Source organism: Poecilia reticulata, chromosome 8 (genome assembly GCF_904066995.2).
Source record: "Poecilia reticulata chromosome 8, P_reticulata-male-v2, whole genome shotgun sequence".
Lineage (NCBI taxonomy): Eukaryota > Metazoa > Chordata > Actinopteri > Cyprinodontiformes > Poeciliidae > Poecilia > Poecilia reticulata.
In genome coordinates, this window is record NC_088837.1 from 3,028,632 (window position 1) to 3,053,218 (window position 24,587).

A 24,587-nucleotide genomic window follows, 5' to 3' on the forward strand; every position below is an offset into this window, starting at 1 on the left:
TTCCAAAGGCATCTGATCTGTTTCTTACTCATTTTGCTCCTTGTGGGCTCAATGTTGGCGCGTAAGTAATCGAGACTTCCAATGATTCACTTCCTGCTAAAGAGCCCCCTGGTGGTTGAAGAAAAATCCACATATAAACGACTTATAGTCCGGAAAATACGGTAAATAAAAAAAAAATCTGAAGGCTCTCTGGTATTGTTCAGGGGGCCGGACCAAATGTGGATGCGGACCGGATCTGGCCCGCGGGCCGTAGTTTGGGGACCCCTGCTCTACACCTTTGATGTGGGTGAATCGGACCAGACATATGGCCTAAACAAAACCTAATTTTGACATATGAATTCCCCCCCACCCACCCCATCTCTGAACACAGAAATGAGCCACGTAATTTCTTACAATGTTCATATTCAAAACAAAAGACAGAGATATTATGTTATGAAAAAATCTCTGTAGGTTGCATTCAGAGTAGAAATGTTTTCCTGAAATCGTGCAGCCCTTAACTGGGAGCCAAGGAGACGTCACACTGTGTGTGACAGAAAGCAGTTGGTGTTGCAAATGTACAGATTTTTGTTGTTACACCTAAACGACGGCAGAATGATTACAGAGTTGAGTTTTTGAACTGATTTCCACATCTTATATATGCAATCATAACCGTTAGTGGTTTAACTGTAAACATTAGTTTTTGGTTGTATTATGTGTTGAGTTAGTCAACCTCTACCCTTAATTGTTAGATTAAAAAAAGACCGTCAATCTTTCCTAATCCAGCAGCTGTTCAGTGACCGATAGATTTAAACTGTACAAAACAATAAAACGCGGCGAATTTGTCATAACATCTTACTTTTCCATTTATTTGTAAAAATCTTATTTCTAGTTTAAAACTAGCAGCTTTCTTTCTAGAATATTCTTGCAGGTTTTGATGCTGGAAATAACCAATTTTTAGTCCTTTTCCCACAGTAATAACTTCCACTCTTAAGGTTGTTGTGTTCTGTGTTTTCTGTGTAGTTATTTTTGAGGTTTTCTGTGTTTAGTCCTGTCCCTGTCCTGTCTTTCCTGTTCCGTATACAAATAATCATTAGCTTCATCTTCATCCTGGCCTGCCTGCGTCTCATCTCACCTCACCAAAACCTCTAATCATGACAGTTGTAGCTATGGCAACCTGTTAGGTCTTGGAGTTAATTTGTAGTAAAGATTAGGATACTGGCACTTTGAGCTCAACACAAAAGATGAATGGCCAAACTTTACAGTGAAATCACGCAAAAAGGTCTGCAATAAGAAATGGCTTGATAGTAATAATGCAAATGTTTTATTTTATTGATTATTGAGAAGGATAACCAATATCTTTCTCTTCGTCATGCCGTTTTTGTGAAAAATGTGAATCAAAACTGGTCTTTTTTTTTTGTTAAAAAATACTTTCCCTTATATGGTTCCTATTTTCCATTAGTAAAAATACCTTTCAGTCTAAATTTGCTGAGGGTTTGAACAATCCTGAATCAGAAAAAGATTACATTTTAGCTTTTTGACAGACCAATAATAACCAGTTGAGTGGTTTCGCTCATTTCTGGTTTATTGTTTATTAAAGCATGCTGGTCATTTCTGCTTCAACATCCTATCACGTTTTGAACCAATTGCTTTTTCCCCCAAAATTGTTGTAAATAAATAAATAAATAAATAAGTACAGTTGTTGATCATTTACCAAGAAAACTAATTCAGATAAACTCCATCCACCGCTTGTCATGCAGGATTCTCTACATACCCAAAGCATTTCCAACACTTTTCGGTACCATTGGGAGAAAATCCAAATTAATAAAAAAAAAAAGATAAGATCCAAGAAAACTTTTTTATTTATTTATTTTTTTTACTTTGAATCAACGATATGTACCACCCGGCCAAAATGTGGCTGTGGCTGGCTCGCGCGCTGAGCCTAATGAGTGTAACCAAACCCTGTCAGCAGAGTTCCCGCACCGCAGTAACTAGAACAACGCAGTGCTCCCAACCAGCTGAATGCACCTAGAATCATGTGCGACATAACCGAGTCACACTTCAGGTGTTCTATATAACTTCCTTTAAACACGTCTCAACACCTCATCCCTCCCACTCACGCGCTCACTCAGAAATAGACCTGTCAACGTGCCACCATCCCTTATCGCCTAACTGTTAACAAGCCTATTTGCCTGTGACTGACGTTGACGCGATCCCTAAAGCCTCGGCTTGGCACCGGATCGCTCCTAAGCCAAATTAAGCCTCCGTCATGCCCACCCCCACCTTCAGTCTCGAGCTCGCCGCCCCTCTCCCCCCCCTCCTCCCCCCACCAACCCTCGTGCCATGGGAACCCTAAATCTTTAATGACGATGGAGAGCTCCGCGCGCTCCCACGATACAAAAGCGGTGACATCTGTCTCTGTAAGTGCCGCACTCCAGAGCAACTCCATTTTGTTCTCGTCTAAAAGTCCTCCAAAGAAATCAAATGGAGAAGCTGAGGGAGAGGCAGAGAGAGAGTGGAGACATTTTTCGGGAGGACAGAAATCTTTATTTTTTAATTCCGTGCCCGTCGTCCCCCAAATGCTTCAGTTTCTTTTAAAAGCTTTTCAGATCGCCTCCCCTTGTTCCGGTGCTCCGACCGCAGCCCACCTGCTCACGGCTACTTCCAGCTCAGCTCGCCGGCACTTACAATTAAATTTAACCGCACCGCTGAACGTCTGATGGAGCCCCTGTGCTTTGGGTTGAAAGTGGAATGGTGGTGAAAGTAATAATAATAATAATTTAATAAAAAATCTAGTTTTATGAGAGCGAGTTTGCTCAGTGCAACAAAGCAAAGCAGCAAGAAAAATGAGTGTGAAAAACATTTTGACCTCTTTACAGATTCCTTTGGTTTTTGCTTTTTTGTGTGACATTGAAATGTTTCATATCAAACGAGAAGAAAATCTATTGCTTTGGATAAATATTGTAATAATAAGGCTTTATCACGATATTTTTGTGACTCTATTGTAATAATGATAAACTATTCACTTCTTTTTTTAGACAACTGTATGGCTGGCTGCAATCACAGCTCCACAAACAGAAATACTGCTCTTGAAAAACATACTCAATTCACTTATTTAGAAAAGCAGTCATATCAAGAGGTGATTTGTCTCGTTAAACTGCACTCAGGATTTTATCATGTTTTCACATTTGTTGATACTCAAAGCTAATATTTTCCCTAAAAGTTTTGGAACTCATTCGTAAGTTTTTTTTGTTTGTTTTTTTTTGGCATATATATGTTCCTTTCGGTCAGCAGTGGTTTTGCCCTTACTCTCCCCTGTAAGCAGTTTTTGACCAATCATTTTCTCATTGTTGACTCATAAACTTCAGATGTTGTTCTGGGTTCTTCCATGGCCCCCTGGATCCATTGTTGGTGTGCTCTTGGAGTTTATGTGGTTGAAACAGTTGTTGAGTCATTCTGACAAAACATCTAAAACTGTGACTCGGTTTGTTTGGTAAGAGAAGAGACTGTAGAAGAAGCCACAACTAATCTTTACAAGCAAGAATTTGAACTGGTAATCTAATGCTCAAGTACTCTGAGAATCATTAAGACTTTAGTTGACTTTACAAAACTGGTTTGTTTACTTAGGTTTACCGCAGAAGATGTTAGCGCAAGCTAGCTGTGTTCAGCGTTCATCGTTTTTACCAAAGAACTGCTGATCTATCTATCTATCTATCTATCTATCTATCTATCTATCTATCTATCTATCTATCTATCTATCTATCTATCTATCTATCTATCTATCTATCTATCTATCTATCTATCTATCTATCTATCTATCTATTATTAAATGCATAATAATAATAGTTCTTTACAATTAAGGAAAATGCATCATAACATTATGTTTTATGAGTTATGTTTTCTTTATTTATGTACAGCAACCCAGAAACTAGTATTTTAAGTACTCTATAGGTTTTTCATCTTCTATCGGCCTTACAGAAACTTCATTCGTTTTTTTCTTGTAATATTATTCCAAGCAGTTTGCGCCATCTTGCTCCAGTCCACTAGGCGGCGGCAAAACACACACAAGAAAACTAAATGTAAAACGTTTCGGAACCAGAAGAAGCAAACAGAAGAAAAGATGGCGGCGTCCATGCTGGTGCAGAGGACGGCAGCGTTGTGTGGGACTTTAAAGGGAGCTTCCCTGTCCAAAGCCATCCTTCCTGTACACTGTCGCTGTGGGTTTGTGTTGCAGACTGCAAGCTACAACCCCAAACGGCTGTGGCTGAACCTCCGGGATCCCTACATCCCCGACAAGGAGAGCAACAAAACCCCGGAGTGGCAGAAGACGTCTCGGTATGACAGGAAGCTGTTCGGCCGCTACGGCTCAGCCTCGGGCATCGCCCCCGAGTCTCTGTGGCCGTCTTCCAAGGAGCTGGAGAAGATTATAGCGGAGGAAAAAGACTGGCACCCACCTTTGGAAGTCATGCTGAAGAACATAGAGGCTAGAGAGAAGGAGGAAACCGAGAAGCGGCTCGCGAAGTAAGTCACAATACAGCTGCTCTGATTGGTCCGTTTCCCTCCTGTATGTTTATTCTTCACATTATGAAACTTTTTCTGTGAAGGACGTTACAGCGCGTTGCAAAGTATTCGTACCCCATGAATCTTTCCACCCTTCATATTTCAATCATAAGCTTGAATATGGAGTGGAAAGTAACAAGTTACATTTACTCGCATTACTGCAATTAAGTATAATTTGTCTGTACTTCGCATTTCTCTGTCATTCATAAAACCCGAACTTTTACTTTTATTTCAGGACACTTTGTGTAAAATTTGAAATATCAGTTAATAAGTAAAGACAATAATTAAGTAAAATAAAACGTCAGAAAAAATGGTATTAATCCGTGTCCTGGATTAGTAATCAGACCGTGTGGAGTTGGACAAACCAATCAGCATTGTTCATGGTAAACAGATTAATCTCTTGAGATATTTGTCACATTTATCTGTGGTGTCTCTCAGCGCGTTTTTTTAAATTTATCGTTTGAAACTGGAAATGGAAACTGTAAGGTTCTGCTCCAAACCTACCCATTGGGGAAGCACGGTGGTGGCAGCATCATGGTGTTGACCAATATGCACCACAGTTTTCAGATATTTCAAATTATTAAAGTAAAACCATTTCTTCTTCTTGTTGTACTATGACAAAAATGAAAAGTCAAATATAATTTAAATGTAATATGTTTTGTCAGTGTTATGTGATTGAAGAATTAAAGGGAAAAAAAAAGTCAGCTCTAGGTCTGATGTTGGCTCCAGCTGTGTTTATTGGGCGGCACCGGCTGATTTCTTTCATCTCTTCGCCACAGGGAGAAGCTCATAGCGGCGAACATGGCCAAGATGCCCAAGATGGTGGAAGATTGGCGCAGGGAAAAGCGCGAGGCCAAGCAGAAGCTGAAGGAGGAGAAGGAGCGGAAAGCCAAGCAGCTGGCCGAGGCGCAGGAGCGCTTCGGGTACAAAGTGGACCCCCGCAGCCCCAAGTTCCTGGAGATGGTCGCCGAGATAGAGAAGGAAGAGAAGAAGAAACGGAAACTGCTGAAGCGCAGACAGAAGGAGGCACAGGCTGCAGCGCCCCCTGTTGCAGCGCCCCCTGCTGCCCAGCCCTAGAACTGGAGTTTTCAGCAACACATGCTGTCAGTTTTTAAGGTAGAAACAAGAACAACAAAAAACTCAATTCAGGTTTAATCCCTCATGGCAGGAATTGTGTTTTTACAAATGTATATAATAAATGGGCAACATGTTGCTATGTTTGTATTTATTGCGCTGGAAATTGTGGAAATTGGACTTTATAAGCCAGTGCAGTCCTTCTTTAGCGATGGAAAATAACTTTTTCTTTCTGTTTTTATGTATTTTCACCATCTTCTCCTTTGTACAGACTTTAGAATAAAATATAAGTCTTCCGAAACTTTAAAGAAAGGAGATAAACACAAGCTAACTCACAACATGTCAAATATTCTAATAAATCTAAAACTTACTGATGGTTTTAGGACAGTATTCAAACTTATAGCTTTATCACATTTTCTGACAACCTTCAGATTTTTTGTGTTATTGTGAAGTAGGAGGATTTTTTTTGTCTTTAAAAACATCTAAAAAATATGGCTTGGATTTGTATTCATCCTCTTGAGTCAATTTTTGATAGAACCATCAATTAGAGCTGCTCTGTCTCCTCGAATGGTCACAATGTTTGATTTTCTTCTCATCTGATCAGAGGAGACCTTCTTCCACATGTCTACACTGTATTTTATTAAGGTGTATCAGTGACCAACAGTTTCCCACAATGCATCACACTATTAAAAATGACACGTCGTCACTTTAATGGTACCTACTACAGCTTACAGAAGCGGATGTTCCCCACTGATTCTTCCCTTCTCTTCAGGAAGGAACACAGCACAACTATATGTTTGAATAAATCTTACAATGTGTTTGACTCTTCTAAAATAAGTTCAATTAGTGAAGATTCATTGTCATTATAAACCGTAAAATCTCCTGCGTTAAATAAAATAACTTGCATATGTACACTCAGGTGTGTGTTCGCCTGTGGCAGGTAGTGAAAATCCCATCTTTGCTGCTGTCAGTCTGAGCAGCGCTCCTCTTTAAATCACAGTGACGGCACAAAAAAAAAAACACCTTCGTGAGTGGAACCCGAATGTCTGCTGAATTTAAAAGTCGAGTTTGCTGTAAATAAACTACGGGTTAGAACGGTCCGTGACGAGCAGTCTGGTCATTTCCGTCACATCTGGCTGTCTTCCTCCTCAGGGTCCGCCTTGAGTTTGGCCAGAGCAGCGTGGATCCTGAACAGGGTCCTGGACTCCATGGAGTAGTCCTTGTAGTTGTGCCTGAGGGACACAAGAGCAGGTCGAGCTAGTGTCTAAAAAGAAATCCCTGCATCCTGCAAGTAAGTCCTGATGGGCACAAGTTAGTGTTACTCAGATAATTAATGTCATTTTAAATAGAGGAGTAGGTAGCTTATACTGTTGAGGAAGGAAATAAGATAGACGTTCATTAGATTGTAACAAGCGCAGCGCGCCGCGCTTGCGGCTTCACCCTGCTTTGCTCCTCAGTCAGTCACAGTAAAAGTTTAACCGAGTATTTTCCATGTTTGATATGTTTTTTAAAATGGTAACGGAAAAATCTGACAGCCATTTTTTTTTTTATGGAAGATCAGCAAATAGCTAGTTGGTGTATTTCCATCACCACCTGGTAGGAAATGTGTTTAGCATCTGAGCGGATCGGTTTGGAGTATCGACTTGTTTCATGAGTACGAGTATTTGACACTGGCATCGGGCCCTATACGGTATTTGGACACCACTAATTTTAATTAATGGAAAGTTCTCTAAATTCAAGAACATCGATAGTCAATAAATATAGATTATTGCAACAAAAATATTCTATATGTTACAATAATTTGACAGCAGTAGGACAAGTGTTGCTTTTCTGTTTAAAATAAAATGAGTTACGTCCTGTTGTATGATCTTATGTCCAATATTTGTAATAATACTATGAAACCATGTTATTTTTCAGGCTGTGGATGTCTGACTTACTTGGCTTTATGGAGTATCTTGATAGCCGCGTCTCTCCTGCCTTGGTCGATGTAAAGCAGACTGAGCTCCACCAGAGCGTTGGGCACCAGGTAGTGGTCAAACTTAATCTTCTTTTCACTAAAAACACAAAGAGAGCAGCACAGACAATCTGTTGTAAACAAATGTTTTAAACGGAGACTCTAGACCGCAGGGATTAAAGACATCATTGGTTATGTTATGTTGGGAGCAGAGTTTTCATGCATTCAGATACGCTGAATAGATTGTGTACTTCATGGGCTCAGGAAGTTGGTCAGAGTTCATAGGAAGACAATAGAGGTTGAGAAAAGACTCGAGACTTGAAGAGTCGTCTTCCAGCAGGACAATGACCCTAAACATATGACAGGAACTGTCAAAGTCCTGCCTGAGATTCTGGGGCCAGACTCAAAATTTGATGTGCCTGGACCCTTTCCAGTCAGCCTAGTCTGGTTTTTAGAAGAAAAAAGAGCCTCTTTTTTTTAAGGTTTGCTTCGTACAGAGGATCCGAACTCTCGGCTATTGAGAAACGATTTCCTCCTGGAGGCATTGACTCTGTTGAAGTTTTAAATTTTACCCAGTTGCTAATGTTTCTTTGTGACGTATGCAACGGCCAGTTCATTGCTAAAAAGAAACTAACCAGAAATCGCCTGCGCTGTAAACAACAGTCCTTAACGGTGAAGAGAGTAAACCAGACTGCTGTTTATGCTAATTCAGTGTTTGGAAGCGTGTCTGACACAAACTGAACAGTTTCACTTCAGTCTGCTGCCATGGCTAAAACTACAGGCAGGACACGATTCTAAAACAGCGAAAATCAACATCAATGTTCACAACTTCTTCTGTTCGCTGATTGGCCCGGTTGAAATTATACCAGAGGATCTACATCAACGGGAGAAGTCCCAGACAGAGCAGAGAAGTGAGATTAGAACAGAGCAGAATTGCGTAGGAAGGCAAACGCCAGACATAAACCTGATAGTGACACACTTTACTGATTTTTATTTCTTGGAGGAATAAAATAATCACGAGCTACTTTGAGTTGGTCAACATAAAATCCCAGTAAGATGGATTCAAGCTTGTAACTTACACGAGGTAGAAATGCTTTTACAAGGCACTGCTGCTTTTAAAAGCATCACACGCATCCATGTCGGACGTTGACATCAGGCTAATATTTGCCATGCAAATATTTACAGTGTGAGAAAATTCAAGCAGGGAAAAGCTGCTTTCATTTCTTCTGAGTTCTCTCATCAAATAATCTGTCAAGATTTCAAAGAAAGTTGCTCTGGTTCTGACGGTGAGAATCCAAACTGAGCCCACCTGGAGCAGACCTTGGTGAAGCATTCCTCAGCAGCCTGCAGGATCCCCTGGTTCTTAAAGCACAAACCCTTCAGCATGTGGATCAAGCAGCGGTCGTCCATCAGGTAGTCGTGCTCTGCAAAATGAATGAGAGCATATAACCAAAAATGGTACTCAAGTGAGAGCAGGACTAGTTTTAACACGTGTTTACTCAAGTAAGAGCAAAAAGTAGCCGTATAAGAAATTAGAAAAAGTATTTGGTAAAAAGTCTCAAGTACTGAGTAACTGATCAACTTATTAGTCATTTGGTATTTAAAAATTACATCATCAGGCACAACAAAATATAAAGCTAAGTGGAAATGTATTTTTTTAAGGACGAAAATGATAATTCTTAAAACGCTAAAAAAAATAAAAAATTAGGCAAGATAATTTTTTTCCCAAATCAATTCTTTTGACAGGTGTGTGTCTGCATCTGGTGATTTTTTTTTTGGTTAAAATCTAGACATTTTACTCAAGAGTAAAAATACTTCATAATAAAGTCACTCAAGTAAAAGTAAAAAAGTACAGCATAGTAAAAATATGGAAGAAAAAAAGTACTTTTTTTTTCTTCCAAAAAAGTTATCAAAGTAAATGTAATTGAGTAAATGTAACAAGTTTCTCCCCAAACACTCTATAACTAAAAATCCAGTGATGTGTGACAAGCTGCGATACCGGTAGATTCCAGCAGAGTGCGCTCTGCCTCCACCAGAGTCTGCATCATCCCTTCGGTCAGCTCTGGCCGCTTGCTGATCATGCTGAAGCCGTTCCACATGTACATCATCTCCTGTGATTGCGCAGGCGTGATGTGAGCCAAACAGAATTCTCCGTGTGGGTTTCTCTGATCCTTTTCATGCTGTCTGACTCACCAGAACCGGCGCCGGCAGCCTGACCGGGTTGGAAGACTTGTAGCGTCGGGCTTTACGGATCGCAAACTTTTCAGTCGGAGGAGACTTTCCTGCTATCTTCTGCTTGAGGGTTGATACTTGTCTGAAGAAAAGGGAAGGAGGTTGAAACAGGAGGTTACTTTAGACTGGGGGAAAATAAAAAAAAGTATGGTAGGCATTTTCTGCCATGAAAGAAAAACGATAGCCCAACAAGACGTCATAATTTCGACTTTCAAAATCATAATTATGACATGCAAATACATTATTATGTGATTCAAAGTCATAATTTTGAGTTTTAAACTAATCACGAGATGGAAAAATCATAATTTTGGTTTTCAAGGTCATAATTATAAGATTCGAGATCATCATTTTGAGATACAAAGTCACGCTATTTACCTAAGGAGGCATTCTCCAGGTTCTCATGATCATAACTTTGATTATGCCAATCTCATAATTATGACTTTAAAACTGCAGCAGTATTTACAGAGAAAAATGGTCAAATTGACTCGGGGGCTGAAAACTACGGAGCCCCCTAAGGGACATGGAGCATTGTGTTTTCTTTTCTGTTACCTTTCAAAACTTTTGCATTTAGTCACAATAGGCTCTGATCCGTTCATGCGGCATAACTGAACATTGAAAGTTTCTTACGGTGACCATCGCACTTTCTGTTATAATATCAGGCTTTCCTGAGTTTTTTCCATGTATGTTAATATCTCGTTGTGAAAGATCTGAAGTTTTATACATCTTTCTTTAGGATAGAAATGCACCACAAACCTATAAACAGAAACTTCACATAGGTAGAAAGAAAGAAACAACTCATCCAAACTATTAAGACTATTTCTGAGTTATTATCACGGGGTAATAAAATCATCTGACAGTTTTGGTTGTGTCTCTTTTGTGTTGGTCTGAATGGTTATTAAAGGGTGGTTTTGGTGTGCAGTTCCATCTCAAACTTACACAAAGAGACAAACATGCAGCAAATAAAATGATTTTCAGTCATTTCTTTGCACCAAAGCGTTAATAATAATAATAATAATAAACACATTTTCACTGAGGATCTGTAGGCTATATGTGTATATATTTGAAATTTTACATTGACATTTGTGACTGTATGCAAAATGCTGTATTGCGAGGGAACGCGAAAGATTTTGAGGTAACGCAAAAGAAACATTTTTCCTCATGGGGTTCCGTAGAAAACAAATGCAAACCACACTTCTCTTTTTTTTTTATCTAAAAAATAAAATTCTCCCTCATTTCAGTGCATGTCTTTCATCTCAGAACTCTGTGATTGTACGCTCGCTGCTCAGTCTTTCCAACAAAAAACACAACCCTGACCTGAAGAGCTCCACCTCGTTCTCTCCAAAAGGCCGCGCCTCTTCCTCCGGCAGCATGCTGAGGTAAGCAGCTTTCATGTACACATACATGGCCTGGAAGTGCAGCACAGGGAAAAAAAAAAATTAAAATAAAATAATCTATTTCTATCTATTTCTTGACAAACAATTGAAACTTCTCCTGTCCAGAGTCGGACACCTTGGACCAGCGGCTCTCCTGGCTCAGCAGGTCTGCGTAGAAGTAGGCCATCTTCCAGGCGCGCTTGAAGGTGAAGCACCACATCAACTCCCAGTAGCACATGTGGTGGAACTGCTTCCACGTCTGCTGGGCCTTACAGCCGTCTTCGAACAGCGCCACCGCCTGGCAGCACGGCGAGACGGCGCCACAAAGGAGAGCAATGAGGAAGCAGCAGCTAACTGTACTTATTAAACATTAACACTGAGCCTGGGTAAATAGGGGAGGGCAGCAATATCACCATAGTTACCGTTCGAACCCAAGAGAAAGGGCTGCATTCACACATCGTGTGATCAGCTGACAAAATGGGCAATTAGAAACAAACCTCATCGATGTTTCCTTTAATCTCCTCCGTTCTGCCGGCGAAAAAGAGGAATATTGCACCCTGCATGAAGAGAAGGAGGGGAAAATGACACATGATGCAACTGTAGCTACTGGTTTGTTTGACTGTTAGATTCACATCAGTCCTGAAGGATGTAACAATCTTTCTTCACTGTGTTTGATCAAGACGTTTTCACTCAGCCACAGCACTAACTGCGTCACAGTTCAGTTTGCTCTGTGGGATGGGCTGGCAGGTGGAGACAAGGTGGGGTGGGAAACACAGCTTGTGAAATTACAAGATAGACAGAGAGAGAAAGAGAGAGAGAGAGATGTAATGGTTTTGGATTTTTCATTATAGTTGAGTTTTATTTCATTGTGACTTTTTGTTTGTCTAATTCAGTTAGCTTCAATGAGATTTTACAGCGTTTGCTAGTTGTTATTAGCTAAACGTTGCTTAGTTTCAGTTTAGTTTGGAGGTTACGTTTTAGGTGGAGAATTCAAAAGGGTCAAAGTATTGTATTGTGATATGTTTATAGCGATTGGATAATGAATGCTGAACAAAAGACAAGATTATCAAAAAATGGATTCAATTCTTGTCGAACAACCATCTGACTGGTGTTTTATCCCAACTTTTCTTTTGCCGTCGCCGTTTTACAGACTAGCATAAAAGTCCGGAGAGCCGTCATTTGTCGACAGCTGACATAGGATGCTTGCATGGGGAAAAAAAATAGATTGATAAACACAAGAATGAAGTGTATTATTTCTAGAATTTCAGTATGTTTTAGTTAGTTTTATAAATGGATGATATAATCTAGTGAGGTTCTCCATTATAATTACCATTTTTATTTATTTAAGTTAACAACAATGTTTCCTTAATGTCAGTTTTCGATGTTTTGTTCATTTAGTTAACTGTAATAACCCCGGAGAGACAGAGGTGTGGTGAAAAGAAATTTACAGCTCCGCTCCGAAGTTTACTCAAAGACATTGTTGGTCTGGATCTCATATTCATTTGTGGTTGCACAAAGGTGAAGATGCCACCCAGCGACTTTAAGTTGCACCTCAACCACGTGCTTCCAGTTTCTTGAGCAAGGTGCTGGCAGAACTCTGACAGGATGTTGGACGTCTTTTCTTGACAGAAGTTAATCTAAAGTGTTTGGTTAACTCCCTTTGACCCAAAAGTTTAAAATGGTTGAGGATGTTTGGAATCACAGAGTCACTCAGTTGAGTTTAAGCTGAACCGTCTCTCCCAAACTCCAGTCAGCAGTGAAGTGAGTCTAACACACAGCATGGAATGAAAAAGTGCCGACCGAGAAAGAAGCACCTTCTACTCCAACAGGAATTTGCATCGCCTCGCATGAACAAGCCAAGTCTCTTCTGGAGAAAATAAACATGGTCGCATGAGACAGAGATGAGCTGCTAGGTCATAGTGACAAAATGTATATTTGGAGGAGTTGAGGTGAGAACAGTTCAGCATGCTAGCATTAGCATCAGGCTACAAGTCTATTCCGCTGTGCATTAGAAACGTCGAGTACAATCCTGATTAGAAATTTGAATGCTTTTGATATCAGAGGTGGTAGAGTTAATTAAATGAGCTAATTTTCAGACATTTTCAAAGAGCTTGAGGTGGGAGCCAATCCACGAGTTTAGTGTTAGCCTGGTCACCTAGCATAGCAATTAGCCACTGGATTTCCAGCTTCCAATTGGAACACAGTTAGAACATTGATAACATTTTAAAAAATTTGTTCCAATGCTTTCATGGTAAATGGATCACTGTCTTTTAAATTAATTTGCCAAGGCGTTTTTGGATATTTAAAAAAAAAGAAGCAAATCCTTAAGCATCAAGTCTTACCCGTGGGTATCGGAGCCGGAAAGGTTTCAGCAGTCGCTCAGCCTCAGAAACCTCTCCCTCCCCCGTTCCTGAGCAGATAAAAACAGGAAAATGAAGCCAAACGGAAACATTAACGTTAATGTTTAATGAAACCATCACACAAACCCGGCGGCAAAAACTACCGAGGACAAATGTGAGGAAAGTGTGGTAGCAGAGCAGCAGCAGGGCACACAACATGGAGCGCAGGTTCATCCCTGTGGCTCCGTCACAGAGCAGAGAGAGGCCGTATTCCTACAACAGAATAAATGAGGAAAACGTCTACCGGGCTGTGAGATTCTGCTGAGTCGATGGAACCATGGCAGAAATGATCATTGTCACACCTTGTCACCGGAGAAACCCGCAAACTCCAGCATTTTAAGAATACGAGGAGGAAATAGAGACAGCGTCTGAAAGAAAAGGAAATCTGATTAGTATAAGAGCATATATATATATATATATATATATATATATATATATATATGTAAAATCCTTGTAAAAATGAATAGACCATTAATTATTTTTAGCATTATATATTTTAGAACAGGAGTGTCAAACTTGCTTTAATTTTGATCATGAAAGTCTTTAAAGGGCCAGTTAGAGAATTAGAGAATATATTGATAAAACTACATCTAAACAAACTGTTCAAATATTATATCTTTCTTTGCATTTGAAGAGTTCTTCCAATTTACTAATCTTTAATATGTTTTCACGTTGATGCAATTTGGCAGAATATAAAAAAAAACTAAAAAACCCCCCTGATTTGTTGTGACTGATAAAGTAACATGTAAGCACATAAGTGTTACCTTGAAGCTCTATTTCATCAAAAATATTTATGGAGGCTTAGATTTGAAACTTCCAGAACCAAACTTGAAAATAAAGTTTTTATTTCCATGCGTTTAACAATCTCGTACACAGTTGATAAGGAATTACTTCATTATTTTTTACAGCAATGTTTTCATTTATTTATATTTTGCCAAGTGTAATGGATAGATGGGCCCAAGTGAGTTTTTAAGTAAAAGTCAACAAATGTTTGTAGTCCTGCTTTCTATTAATTTAAAGTGACAGTAAAAAGCACGGATAATTAAGCCTTCCAGTTTCAGAAATAATTCATTTGTCTGTCATAAAAGTTCATCAGGATGTCAACATGATGACATTCAGGAAGTCAGTGAAGAGATTTCAAACTTGGAGTCTTGTGCTCATGCTTTATTGTTGCAGTTAAAAACGTCAAACAGATTTGTACGTGTATTTGTGAATTATGGCCAAACATCTTGATTTTGTCTACTCTGTCCAAAGAAGATCGCTCCTTAGTCAAACAATGTGGCTTGTTTGAGAGAAGGTGGCGCTTTGAAAGCCTAATCGTTGTTTGTTTAAAAACAAAGAGTTTCATCTGAATACGCTTACGAACAAGGAAATGGATTTATGACTCTTCACAGATTGATGGGCAGCAAGATTGTCTTCGCTAAGACCATTGAGGAAGTCGTTCTGCCTCAGCATGTTAATATACAAATGAATGATGTAAACAGTCAAAACACCAAAGTGTTGATAATTACTTCATGATCATCTAATCATTGGTTAATGACAAGTTCATTAGTTAATTATCATCAACTTGATTTGTTAATCATTAACTAATCATGAGTAGTTCATGATTAACTCATTAGTTAATAAGTGGAAAACCATTAACTAATCATTACTTAATAATTAGCACATCATTAACTAGTCTTTCCGTCATGATTAGAGCATCATTAATCAACTAATCATTAAATAATGATTAGTTAATCAAGTGAATGTGGTGAGCTAGCATCAGCTAGCAGATAAATGTGGTGATTTTAGCTGCCTAAGAGGAAAATGTAACATTCTGTTTTCTTATCTGAGGTTGTACTTCATTTAAAGAACAATTAAAGACCAGATTTTTTTTAAAATGGAGCAGGGTTTTAAAAGAAAAAGAAAAACAATATTCTTATTTTTTTAGTTATCTGTGCATATTCTGTACCGTACCAAGTTAAACGCTCCCACTCCGAAGGAAATGCCTCCCTCCAGGTGAATGTGGCTCGGTCCTTTGACACAGCTGTAAGATTTGATGAAGTTGTGCAGATCTCTGGGTCATGAAAGAAAAGTGAAGGAACAGCTTAGCAACAAACATCTGAATGAAATAATCACACATCTATGTTACAAAACAAATCTTCATATTAAAATCAGCATGAAAAAAATGACGCATAAAAACATCTAAGACGCAGAAACAAGCTGAAGTGAATTGTTGTTAGACTTTTTTTTTTTTTAGAAAAAAAAATATCATTTCTTCTTTTTCTGAAATCTTCAGTCAGAGGAAGAGGAGCTTAAAATCTGACCTCTCACCTTCATACGCAACATAAACACATCTCAACGCAAAATGAGCCAATAGTGGAAAAGTATTCAGCTTTTATTCTTTCATGCTTTATGTGATGAAACAACACAAATTAATGTTGTGTTGTGAAATAGAAGTGAAATTCTTTTTGTTTTCTAAATATCTTATTAGTGTACATCTAAATCCTCAAACAGACTCAGTCAGATTTAGGGCAATGATTTTTATTTGTAAAAAGACAACATGTAAATTTATGTACAACTTATAATTACGCTCTTTGTTTTGATCTATCTTTGTTTTTGCTTGTAAAATGATCAAATCTGGAAAAAGGTTCAAAGTGTTCTTATACAATGCAATGCAGCAGCCATGCTGGTGAATTAGTACGTCTGTCTTCAATAAAGTATATGGCCATTGCTTGTCAACAACTACAGACATTAAACTTTAGAAAGCATATAGAGTAAAAACATTCCCTTTTCTGAATAAGTACTTACTTGTATATCATGTAACTGTTTCTTACTTTGATCCCACCTTTGATAAAACTCACCATGCTCTCATCCTGAAGGAACACAAAAAGGATCAATTTTATAAAACACAAGTGCACACATTTACACTAAAGTAAAAGGATTAAGTTTGGTTTCTGAAGCAGCCAGCTTTAACTTTAGCCGTCATGTCGCCGAGTTTGTATTTATTGTCTGTTTTAATAATTGAGGCAACTTTAGTTTACCTGGAGGAAAGTGAGAGCAGCTCGTTGGAGTTGGCACTCTGCATAACACACCTCCGCATGGAGCTGCACTGCAGAAACACACACCAACACACACATCCAGCAAAATGTGAAATAACTGCTCTAACACCATCCTCCATCAACAAAACCGGATGCGTCATTTTCTCCTTTAACGACTTGAAATATTCGAACCGCGTAGCACATAGAATGTAACATGATGAACAAATCTTCCTCAGTAATGTGTAACAGCTGCATCTCTTACCTTCAGAAAGAGACTCTCCGACTGACTTGTTTGCCAAACCCTGGGATTTCCGTCGAAACCTGCAACATTGTAAAAAAAAAAAAGAAAAAAAAAGTAAACATTCAACGTACAGAAATGTTACATCATGAAGGATTCAAAGCAAATATGAGCTTATATATTCTCCCTCAATCATTACAATCAGGGTCAGGTTGGGATCAGCAACATTTTTTGTCCTCCTATCTAAAATGGCATCATTTGTTTGACAACAGGCTATAAATTTAAACCAATTTAAACTTATAATTTAAATTGGCTTAAATTATAATCAGTTTAAAACATAATTTCTACACGTGCTTCATATAAAGGTACAGTATAACTTGTATGAAATGTTTTTTTTTTTACATATTTGTTAAAGTTGTGAGATAATTTGTGAAAAGTTCAATCTTTTCCTCCTTCTCCCTCAGCTGCTATTGCCATCTCAAGAAGCTCCTGGACAAAAACAACCAATCAGAGCTGGGAGGAGGGGCTTAGCGCTGTCAATCAACTTTGTGTACGTGCTGGTCAATATGCTAATAGCAGAGAAACAGGAAAACTGTTCATCTGTTGTCATCAGTGGTTATGCTAATTAACCTGAGCCTTCACAACATGCTATGCTAGCTGCAGCGTAGCAGAGAGAAAGGAGGAGGGATAAACAGCAGCACGTGGAGGATGGTGGACAGCGATGAGCCTCTCCTCCTGGCTCTGATTGGCTGTCTCTTAGCACTGGTAGAAGACATAGGGAATTCTTTCTGGATTATCCGTCTCACTGTAAAAAAAAAGTATGTTTTTAAAATAAAAGTTACATACTACAGCTGTAAAGAAATGGGAATGCAGGAACCATTGTGCCTCAAGGTAAGAATGTCGGTTTGAAGATGATCAAAACTGACAAAAACAGCTTGAATGCAGGTTCAGGTTCAGAGCTGAGAGACATTTCTCTCTCCTCACTGGACAAACTGCTGATGAAGTTTCAATCTAAATACAGTTCTATGACTATCCAACATTTACCTCTGCTCCTCTGTATTTTTATTTTTTTTGCTAGTGACTTCTTACTTTTTGTAATAGACCGATTAACCAACAATTTATGCTTATCTCAACAGGGCAATTGTGGCTCCCTGCATGCAAATACAAGTTTGCATGCATGGTCACAGCAAAGCAATGAATGTAATTGCACCTCTATGCTACAGCGTTGAGCTAAACAGAGAAATAAAAGAAGCATTGTAACTTCTTGTGTGCATGTGTTTGGATGAACCAGGCTGACCTCTGACAGACCTCCTGGGCGCTCTTCATGGTGTTCCCCGCGTTGGAGATGTCGTCGTGCTGAAAGGTCATCATGGCCTGCATCTCCAGCACCGTGGCGTAGATCAGAGCGTGGTACATGCTCTCCTGGACTCTAAAGAAAAGGGAACAGAGGACCACGGGATCAACACCCTCCACCTGTGGCTGTGAGCAAACTCAGCTCGGCTCAGCCGCATTTTCCTGCAAAGGCCAGATAAGAGGCCAGGTATCTTTCCCCTCGTTGTTCCTTTCTATCCGCTCCGTCTTGTGCAACATGTTTGCATTGCACGGCTGACGCTCCGCAGCCTTGTTGAGTCAGTCGGGCCTTGGGCGTCAGCTTCAGCAAACACTCGATATCCTGGAGACCTAAAGCCCGTCGGCCGGGCCCCTGAGTTTCACGGCTCACGCCACAAAAAAACAGAAAGAGTCTGAAGTCGGCAACAGAAGCTGAATACTTGCTGACATCATGCTGTGAACACACAACCACGGGGTTTAGATGTGGCTTTTATTTTAACGGTGAGAGCCAGCCGACGGGGGACCTGACCGCAGCTTAGCGTTACCTTGGCCGCAGCCTGTCCAGGCTCTCGTTGAAGTGGTTGTTAAGGAAGAGATCCAGGGCCTCCATGCACTCATCCAGACACGCTTTCAGGGTCATCTCAGAGGAACTGCAGCACAAATGGGTGCAAAGATGAACAAGAGAGATATGACTGAAGTGAGAAGGGGGAGGAGAGGAGGAGGGCGGTGGTGGTGCAGCAGTATATGCTCTCATAACAAACCTGCAGGATGCCAGGTTTATTCAGCGGCTGTCACAATAAGCAATAAATCAATTCGTCACATGAAAAATTTAATCGAAAGCACTTTTCTTTTTTCTTTATTTTCACAACAATCATCAAAGAAACTCTTTCCTTTAATATCGTTGAAAAAATGTATACTGTTAGCTTAGCCTTTCAGACGTATGATATTCACTTCAATTAAAAATACTTTATTGATTCTGGAGGAAAATTAAATTGAAGTTCATATTTGATCATTTTCTTCAAACGGTTGTTGGTGTTGATGCTGATAGATGTGTGCAGGAAGGAGCTCCTGTAGCGGTCAGTATTACAGCAAATCTGAAGAAGCCTCTGACTGAAGGCACGGTTGTTTTCTCATAAGGAGGAAGTCTGTCATTTCCTTGAAAGAACACCTTTAGCTTTGGTTGTCAGGGAAACAGTTGCCTAAACACTTTGTTAGGATAGATTCAAAAAGTTCAGAACTGTGTTACAAATGTTTTGGGATTTAATTACAAAATCATTCAATTTTTTTTCCTTTAGTATTTTTAACATGGGGGCACAAACCAAACAAGTAATATGAACAGTGAGGATTAAATTAGGATTGAATCATTTTATATAATTTCATATCAAAAGTGTTATCAATCTACCAAAAATGAAATAATTATGACATTTTTACTTGAAAAATATAGTAACAAATTGTTGCTATAAAATGTAATAATCAATAGAGATTTACTATCATCGTTAAGTTTCTGAAATCTTTGGTAGAAAATTTGAAAATAGGTTAAAAAAATGTATCATCTTTAGCTTTTACATCTATATTCAGAGTGAAATGTCAGCCTTTTGAGCCACTTTAGCTTGGGAGCCCTTAGCAGCACCTTTGATCGGTTATATCGAATATAGGTATAACCGAACCGAGCATGCGGTGCTTTAAAGTACCGCATAACACCAAACACGCAGGGTCGCATGCAAATAAGGCAATGATGCGTTAAAACACATCTATTATCAATTCTCTCCAACTTTGTTCTCTTTCCTTCCTGGCTTGTTCCTTTTTGTAAACACTTTCTGCTCCACTAACTAAAGGCACACAACCAGTTCTTATTTCCTGGAACAGCAACTCCGCTTTCTCTCTCGTTTTTAATAGTTTAATGAATCGGTATGCGGGATCATGAGGACGGAAAAGCTTTCCTGTTGTTTCCTGGCAGATGCCAGTGATGATTTTCTCTGTATGTCGTCAAAAAGGAGTTTTTTCCCAAAGCTTGAACACAAGAAAGCTGTCAGCGAACTCAAGAGCGCAGGAAACGTCAAAACTTTTTCCACCTCCACGCCCCCCACCCAAAAAAGTTTTTCTTTCCTTCTCCAGTGAAGTCTGAACTTACTTTCCCGCAGCATTTGGGTCTTTCCCATTGGACATGTTCCTTCTGCGGGCGGCGCGCCGCGAACACCTGTTAGGAACCCAGCAGCAGATCCTGTCCGCATTCAGGAAGAGTTACGCCGATCCGACTAGACGCGGAGCTCTGAGGGTGACATGGAAACAGGTTTCCTCTCGATCAAATTCTGGCAGAGCAGTCAGAGGTGAAGGCACGCACTCATCTGTGCGGATCTTACTGTTGGAGCGTGCGCATTAGAGGCGAGCTGACTCCTCCTCGCTGACTCTATTGACACACACACACACACACACACACACACACACACACACACACACACACACACAGTCGTACGCTACTATCCAACAGGGGACATTCCATTGACTTCCATTCATTTCTACAGCCTAACCCTAACCCTTTTCCTAACCCTAACCATCACATACCTAACCCTTTTCCTAACCCTAACCAAAAGTCAATTCACACCTTAGTCCTAACTGCAACCCCTGACCCTAAAACAGGGTCATTTCCAAGAGGGGACCTACAAAATGTCCCCTCTTCAACGGTGAGTCCCCTGTTGGTCAGTGTAAAATGACACGCATGTCCCCTGTTGGATAGTTACACATGAACACACACACACACACACACACACACACACACACACACAGGAGGATCAGGCGTTCATCCAAATTAATGAGAACATTTTAACAAAAAAACAAACAAACATGGAATTTCTGCTTTAATATTAGAATCAACTGCGTAAAAATACATTTTTAATTTCTTTTATTTTTCTTTTAGTAAAATAATTTTGCAGCTTTCATTCCTGTTGGGATAATTTAATTGGTTGAAGTGAAGTTGTAATAATAGCTACATGTAATGTAAGAAAGCTGACGCAGCTTCTGACGCCTAAATAAACAATGAGGCGCTCGGCGGTTCAAATGTAATTTCGAACTGCAAACACTTGAGGGCGATGTTGTCACATCTATGCGATGAGCGACAAGGCTGGGTGAAGCACTGATACTGACTCAGTTTTCATTTTAGTTTTCAAAACGAGGTGGAATTAAATAATACACGTTTCTGAGAAGCGATAGAATAGAACAGAGACGTCAAACTCAGTTTCATTGTGGGCCATATATCAAAAATCTGAATATTCTTAATGGGCTAGTTGTACTAGAATGCACTGATAAAACCCATTAAACAGTAAAATATTAATACATATCTGTGACTGGATTTTGTGACTATTTAGTGGTTTTTTGTAATCAAAATCCCAGATTTGGTGGTGCTAATTTAGAAATATTTGTAAGAAGTTTTTAGGATATTTGCGCTAATGATGTTTAATGTGTCTCGCCCGGAACGTTAGCTGGAGCACCAGCAACCCTCCCGACCCCACTGAGGGACAAGGGTGAAAGAAAATGGATGGATGGATGGATGGATGGATGTTTAATGTGGCTTTGTGATGGACATCAAGTAAGGCATTGCAAAATTTTGCAATGAAATCAGAAAGAAATGTGGGAATCTGTTGACTTTGTGGGAAATTTGCGGACTTGTGAAAAAATTGATGTAATTTGGAGTCCTGGTGAAAAATCAATATACTAAGTAGATAAGCATACTTGAGGATACTTGAAGCCACGCTAATCATCAGTATACTTGAAGTGTGTTATTTTGGAACAACTAATTTTGTACTTAGTGTATTTTAAAAGTAAATAAATTGTAGAAAATCACAATTTAAAGCACTGAAACATGCTTTTTCGGAACAGCTAAAGTTATACTTTGCATACTTTAAGTATACGGCTATTTATGTCATATAAACAAGCTTGATTAGTATATATTAAGTGTGCTATTTCTGTGATCAAATTACATTTAAAATATATTTAGAATGTATTCTAAGCATTGCATATTTTATATATTAGTAGTGTGATTACAGTATGCTCCAATTAGACTTTTGGTTTACTGGAATTGCTAATGAAGTACACGTTTAGTTTCTCAATGTCTTATTATTGTGGTTTTCCACAATACGTTTGTACGTTTCTGATGACAGAATAAAAACAAACTTTGGCTTAAGTACTGGGAGGCCTGGAGCCTGATACGAGTTTGGAGGAGGTGTTTTTGCTTTCCTTCTGAAACTCCCTGAACCTGGACTCTGGTTCAAGGCCACAGGTGTTTCATTGTAAGAAGCCTGAGAGAAACTCCCTGAGATGGCGAAAGGAAAATGGGAGCAGTCATAGACTTCACTTCTTCCTCTACTTCTCTCTCTCCCTGGCTTCCTCTCTGAGAGTCAATGCTTTTCTTTTTATGCTGATATTCTAATTAAATATCTAAAGGACAAATGCGCATTTCTCTGATTGACTCAGTATTTCATTAATTATCAAAAGAATATTTTATTTACACATTACATGCTTCATACACTCTACAGTACTGCAAACATTTCAGCTGCCAGAACACAGAAGGATCAATTACAACACACTTTCCAGGTGAAAAAAAATTACATTGTGTATTCAATATAGTCACATTTTCAAGAATACATTACCAATATACTATAAGAGAATTGTACAAATTGTCAATACATTCAAAGTTTACAGACAACATGCTTATAAAAATTAGGACAATAAAACAACAGGTATAATTTAGAGGAAATGTGAAAACTGTTCCACCAAGGACAGAGTATTGTTTTAATACAATGTCACAGTATTCCAGTATTACTGCAGACAAACTGACATTTCTCCCTCCTAAGAACAGTGAGGATCAACGACAGAACATTCCCATTCACTGGATCACTGCACTTTACAGAAACCTGCAAAGAAAGAATCAAACAGTAGAGGAATTAAACAGGAAACGTACTTGTATTTAAAAGAGTACAGAAAAACTGCAAATAAAAAAAATAATACTTATAATTTTAAGACATTGTGAACTTGCTGTGTATGTGGCATCATCAGAACTGATGATGATTGGGACCGGATGCCAGATGTCGTCTTTGCCTGTTTATGTTTATTATACACTTACTGTTGGTAACACACCAGTTTTTGCTGTTAAATCTGTGGCCAGCTGCTCAGTGTAAAAAAAAAAATACTTCCACCATGAAGACGATGTGGATGTTCATCCTCAGAGCTGATTGGAGATCTGGTGGAGCCAAAGCCTCTTCTGAGACAGAAAAGTCTTTAGTTTTCCTAACACCTGATTTCTCTGGCTTCCTCTTTCATCTTCATTTGCTTAGACTGCAAAAAATATAAAAACAATGATGAACGAGTTATAGCAGCAGCCTTACAATGTCAAAGTGTCTTTGGCACACTGAGCTTAATTAAAACCAGGTTAAGTTTATGAAGAAAACTATATTAAGTCACAACAAACAGCCTTTATGCAGTTATAACATGAAGCTGAATGAATGTTATAGTAATAATCATGAAAGTCACAATAAAATGGATAAAACACAGAAGAGAGCGATCATTTTTCAGAGATTATCTGTCTTATGTTAGGACAGCTAAAGTTTTAATACATATCTAAAATCTTTTTTTTTTTTTGTTAAGTTACCTGCTGCAGCGTTAAGCAGACGTTCGGTGTGAGAGTTCACTGCTGGGTGGAGGTTGAGTGACTCCGTCTGTGAAATAAATACTACCAGTAGTGCGTAGCGGCGGTCCAAGAGTGAGAGCAGAACCAGCCTGTTACACCGCCAGCTCGAAGACTTAATTATTTTTCGGTTTATTTGTTTAGCTTTCCGACCTAATACGGGTGAGTGTTGGTAGTTAAGCTCTGCTTTACTGGCCGCTCCAGATGTCATTTTGTTTCTGCATTAAGCCTCGATGTAGCCGAACTCCGTCAAGTGCTTGTTTTTTAACCCTTGTGTTTACAAATGGGGTCCAACCGACCCCACACCCGTAAAACTTGTATCATTTGCCAGTCCTCCACGTTTGCCTCAGTCCTCGCACGCACAAGGATTAAATGCCATATTATATTCGTTGTGTTGATGCATTTTGATCTGCTTCACTTGCGAGGTAATTTTCAGCCGTGACACGCAAACGTCCCCATTCACTCAGCGTTAAAGATCCACACGACAGGAGGAGACGCTAAGGGAACCGTATCTGATGGGGGAACGCGGATCAACGTAACACCGGAAATGAAGGGGGCGATATTTTCATAATCACTAGTAGAAACGGGGTTGAGAGGTCGATTAAGAGAAGTTTGAGAGGTTCTTTTACTGATGTTCGGCACACGATCCACAATGAAATACACACAAAGTCAGCAAAAGGTATTTTTTACCTTCTGAAAACTTTTTTCACATAGTAAATCAATACGCTTTTCTAGATTAGGTTGAAAATACAATT

At 39.2% G+C, this 24,587-nt stretch overlaps 2 protein-coding genes across 6 annotated transcripts; one reads left to right on the top strand and one right to left on the bottom strand.

The window, feature by feature from the left end:
* The first annotated feature begins 4,056 nt into the window (after positions 1-4,056).
* gadd45gip1 (growth arrest and DNA-damage-inducible, gamma interacting protein 1) lies at positions 4,057-15,440 on the top strand. 3 transcript variants are annotated; one of them, XR_014088485.1, is made up of 6 exons: positions 4,057-4,497; positions 5,316-5,652; positions 6,763-6,901; positions 7,528-9,866; positions 11,054-11,172; positions 11,296-15,440. XR_014088485.1 is itself a non-coding variant. In XM_008415332.3 (2 exons), exons 1-2 carry the CDS (start codon positions 4,097-4,099, stop codon positions 5,611-5,613), a joined length of 699 nt encoding a protein of 232 aa, XP_008413554.1. In that variant the 5' UTR covers positions 4,058-4,096; the 3' UTR covers positions 5,614-5,912. The 3 variants fall into 3 exon arrangements, 1 of the variants encoding a protein (XP_008413554.1); XR_014088486.1 differs by lacking the exon at positions 6,763-6,901; XM_008415332.3 differs by lacking the exons at positions 6,763-6,901; positions 7,528-9,866; positions 11,054-11,172; positions 11,296-15,440 and having other exon boundaries at positions 4,058-4,497; positions 5,316-5,912.
* Positions 6,223-20,511, bottom strand: LOC103468513 (tetratricopeptide repeat protein 39A). Of its 3 annotated transcripts, XM_081609632.1 has the most exons (18): positions 20,287-20,511; positions 18,701-18,805; positions 18,124-18,255; positions 16,851-16,909; positions 16,592-16,659; positions 16,359-16,423; positions 15,525-15,624; positions 13,871-13,936; positions 13,673-13,781; positions 13,512-13,579; positions 11,667-11,726; positions 11,306-11,467; positions 11,111-11,202; positions 9,758-9,878; positions 9,564-9,675; positions 8,874-8,988; positions 7,548-7,664; positions 6,223-6,842 (listed from the first exon to the last, which is right to left on the bottom strand). In XM_081609632.1, the coding sequence occupies exons 1-18, from the start codon at positions 20,319-20,321 to the stop codon at positions 6,737-6,739; spliced, it is 1,692 nt and encodes a 563-aa protein (XP_081465758.1). In that variant the 5' UTR covers positions 20,322-20,511; the 3' UTR covers positions 6,223-6,736. The 3 variants fall into 3 exon arrangements, with proteins under 3 accessions (XP_081465758.1, XP_081465759.1, XP_081465760.1); XM_081609633.1 differs by lacking the exon at positions 20,287-20,511 and having other exon boundaries at positions 18,124-18,609; XM_081609634.1 differs by lacking the exons at positions 16,592-16,659; positions 18,124-18,255; positions 18,701-18,805; positions 20,287-20,511 and having other exon boundaries at positions 16,851-16,874.
* Between the last annotated feature and the right edge of the window lie 4,076 nt (positions 20,512-24,587).

Bases quoted from the DNA above. Each gene is read 5' to 3' on its own strand.
- gadd45gip1 (XM_008415332.3), top strand. From the start codon at position 4,097: ATGGCGGCGTCCATGCTGGTGCAGAGGACGGCAGCGTTGTGTGGGACT. The intron at 4,498-5,315 runs GTAAGTCACAAT...TCTTCGCCACAG, and splicing joins ACCGAGAAGCGGCTCGCGAA to GGAGAAGCTCATAGCGGCGA.
- LOC103468513 (XM_081609632.1), bottom strand. From the start codon at position 20,321: ATGTCCAATGGGAAAGACCCAAATGCTGCGGGAAA. The intron at 16,424-16,591 runs GTAAACTAAAGT...GTGTTCCTTCAG, and splicing joins CTGCTCTCACTTTCCTCCAG to GATGAGAGCATGGTGAGTTT. The intron at 6,843-7,547 runs GTAAGTCAGACA...TGTGTCCCTCAG, and splicing joins AAGATACTCCATAAAGCCAA to GCACAACTACAAGGACTACT.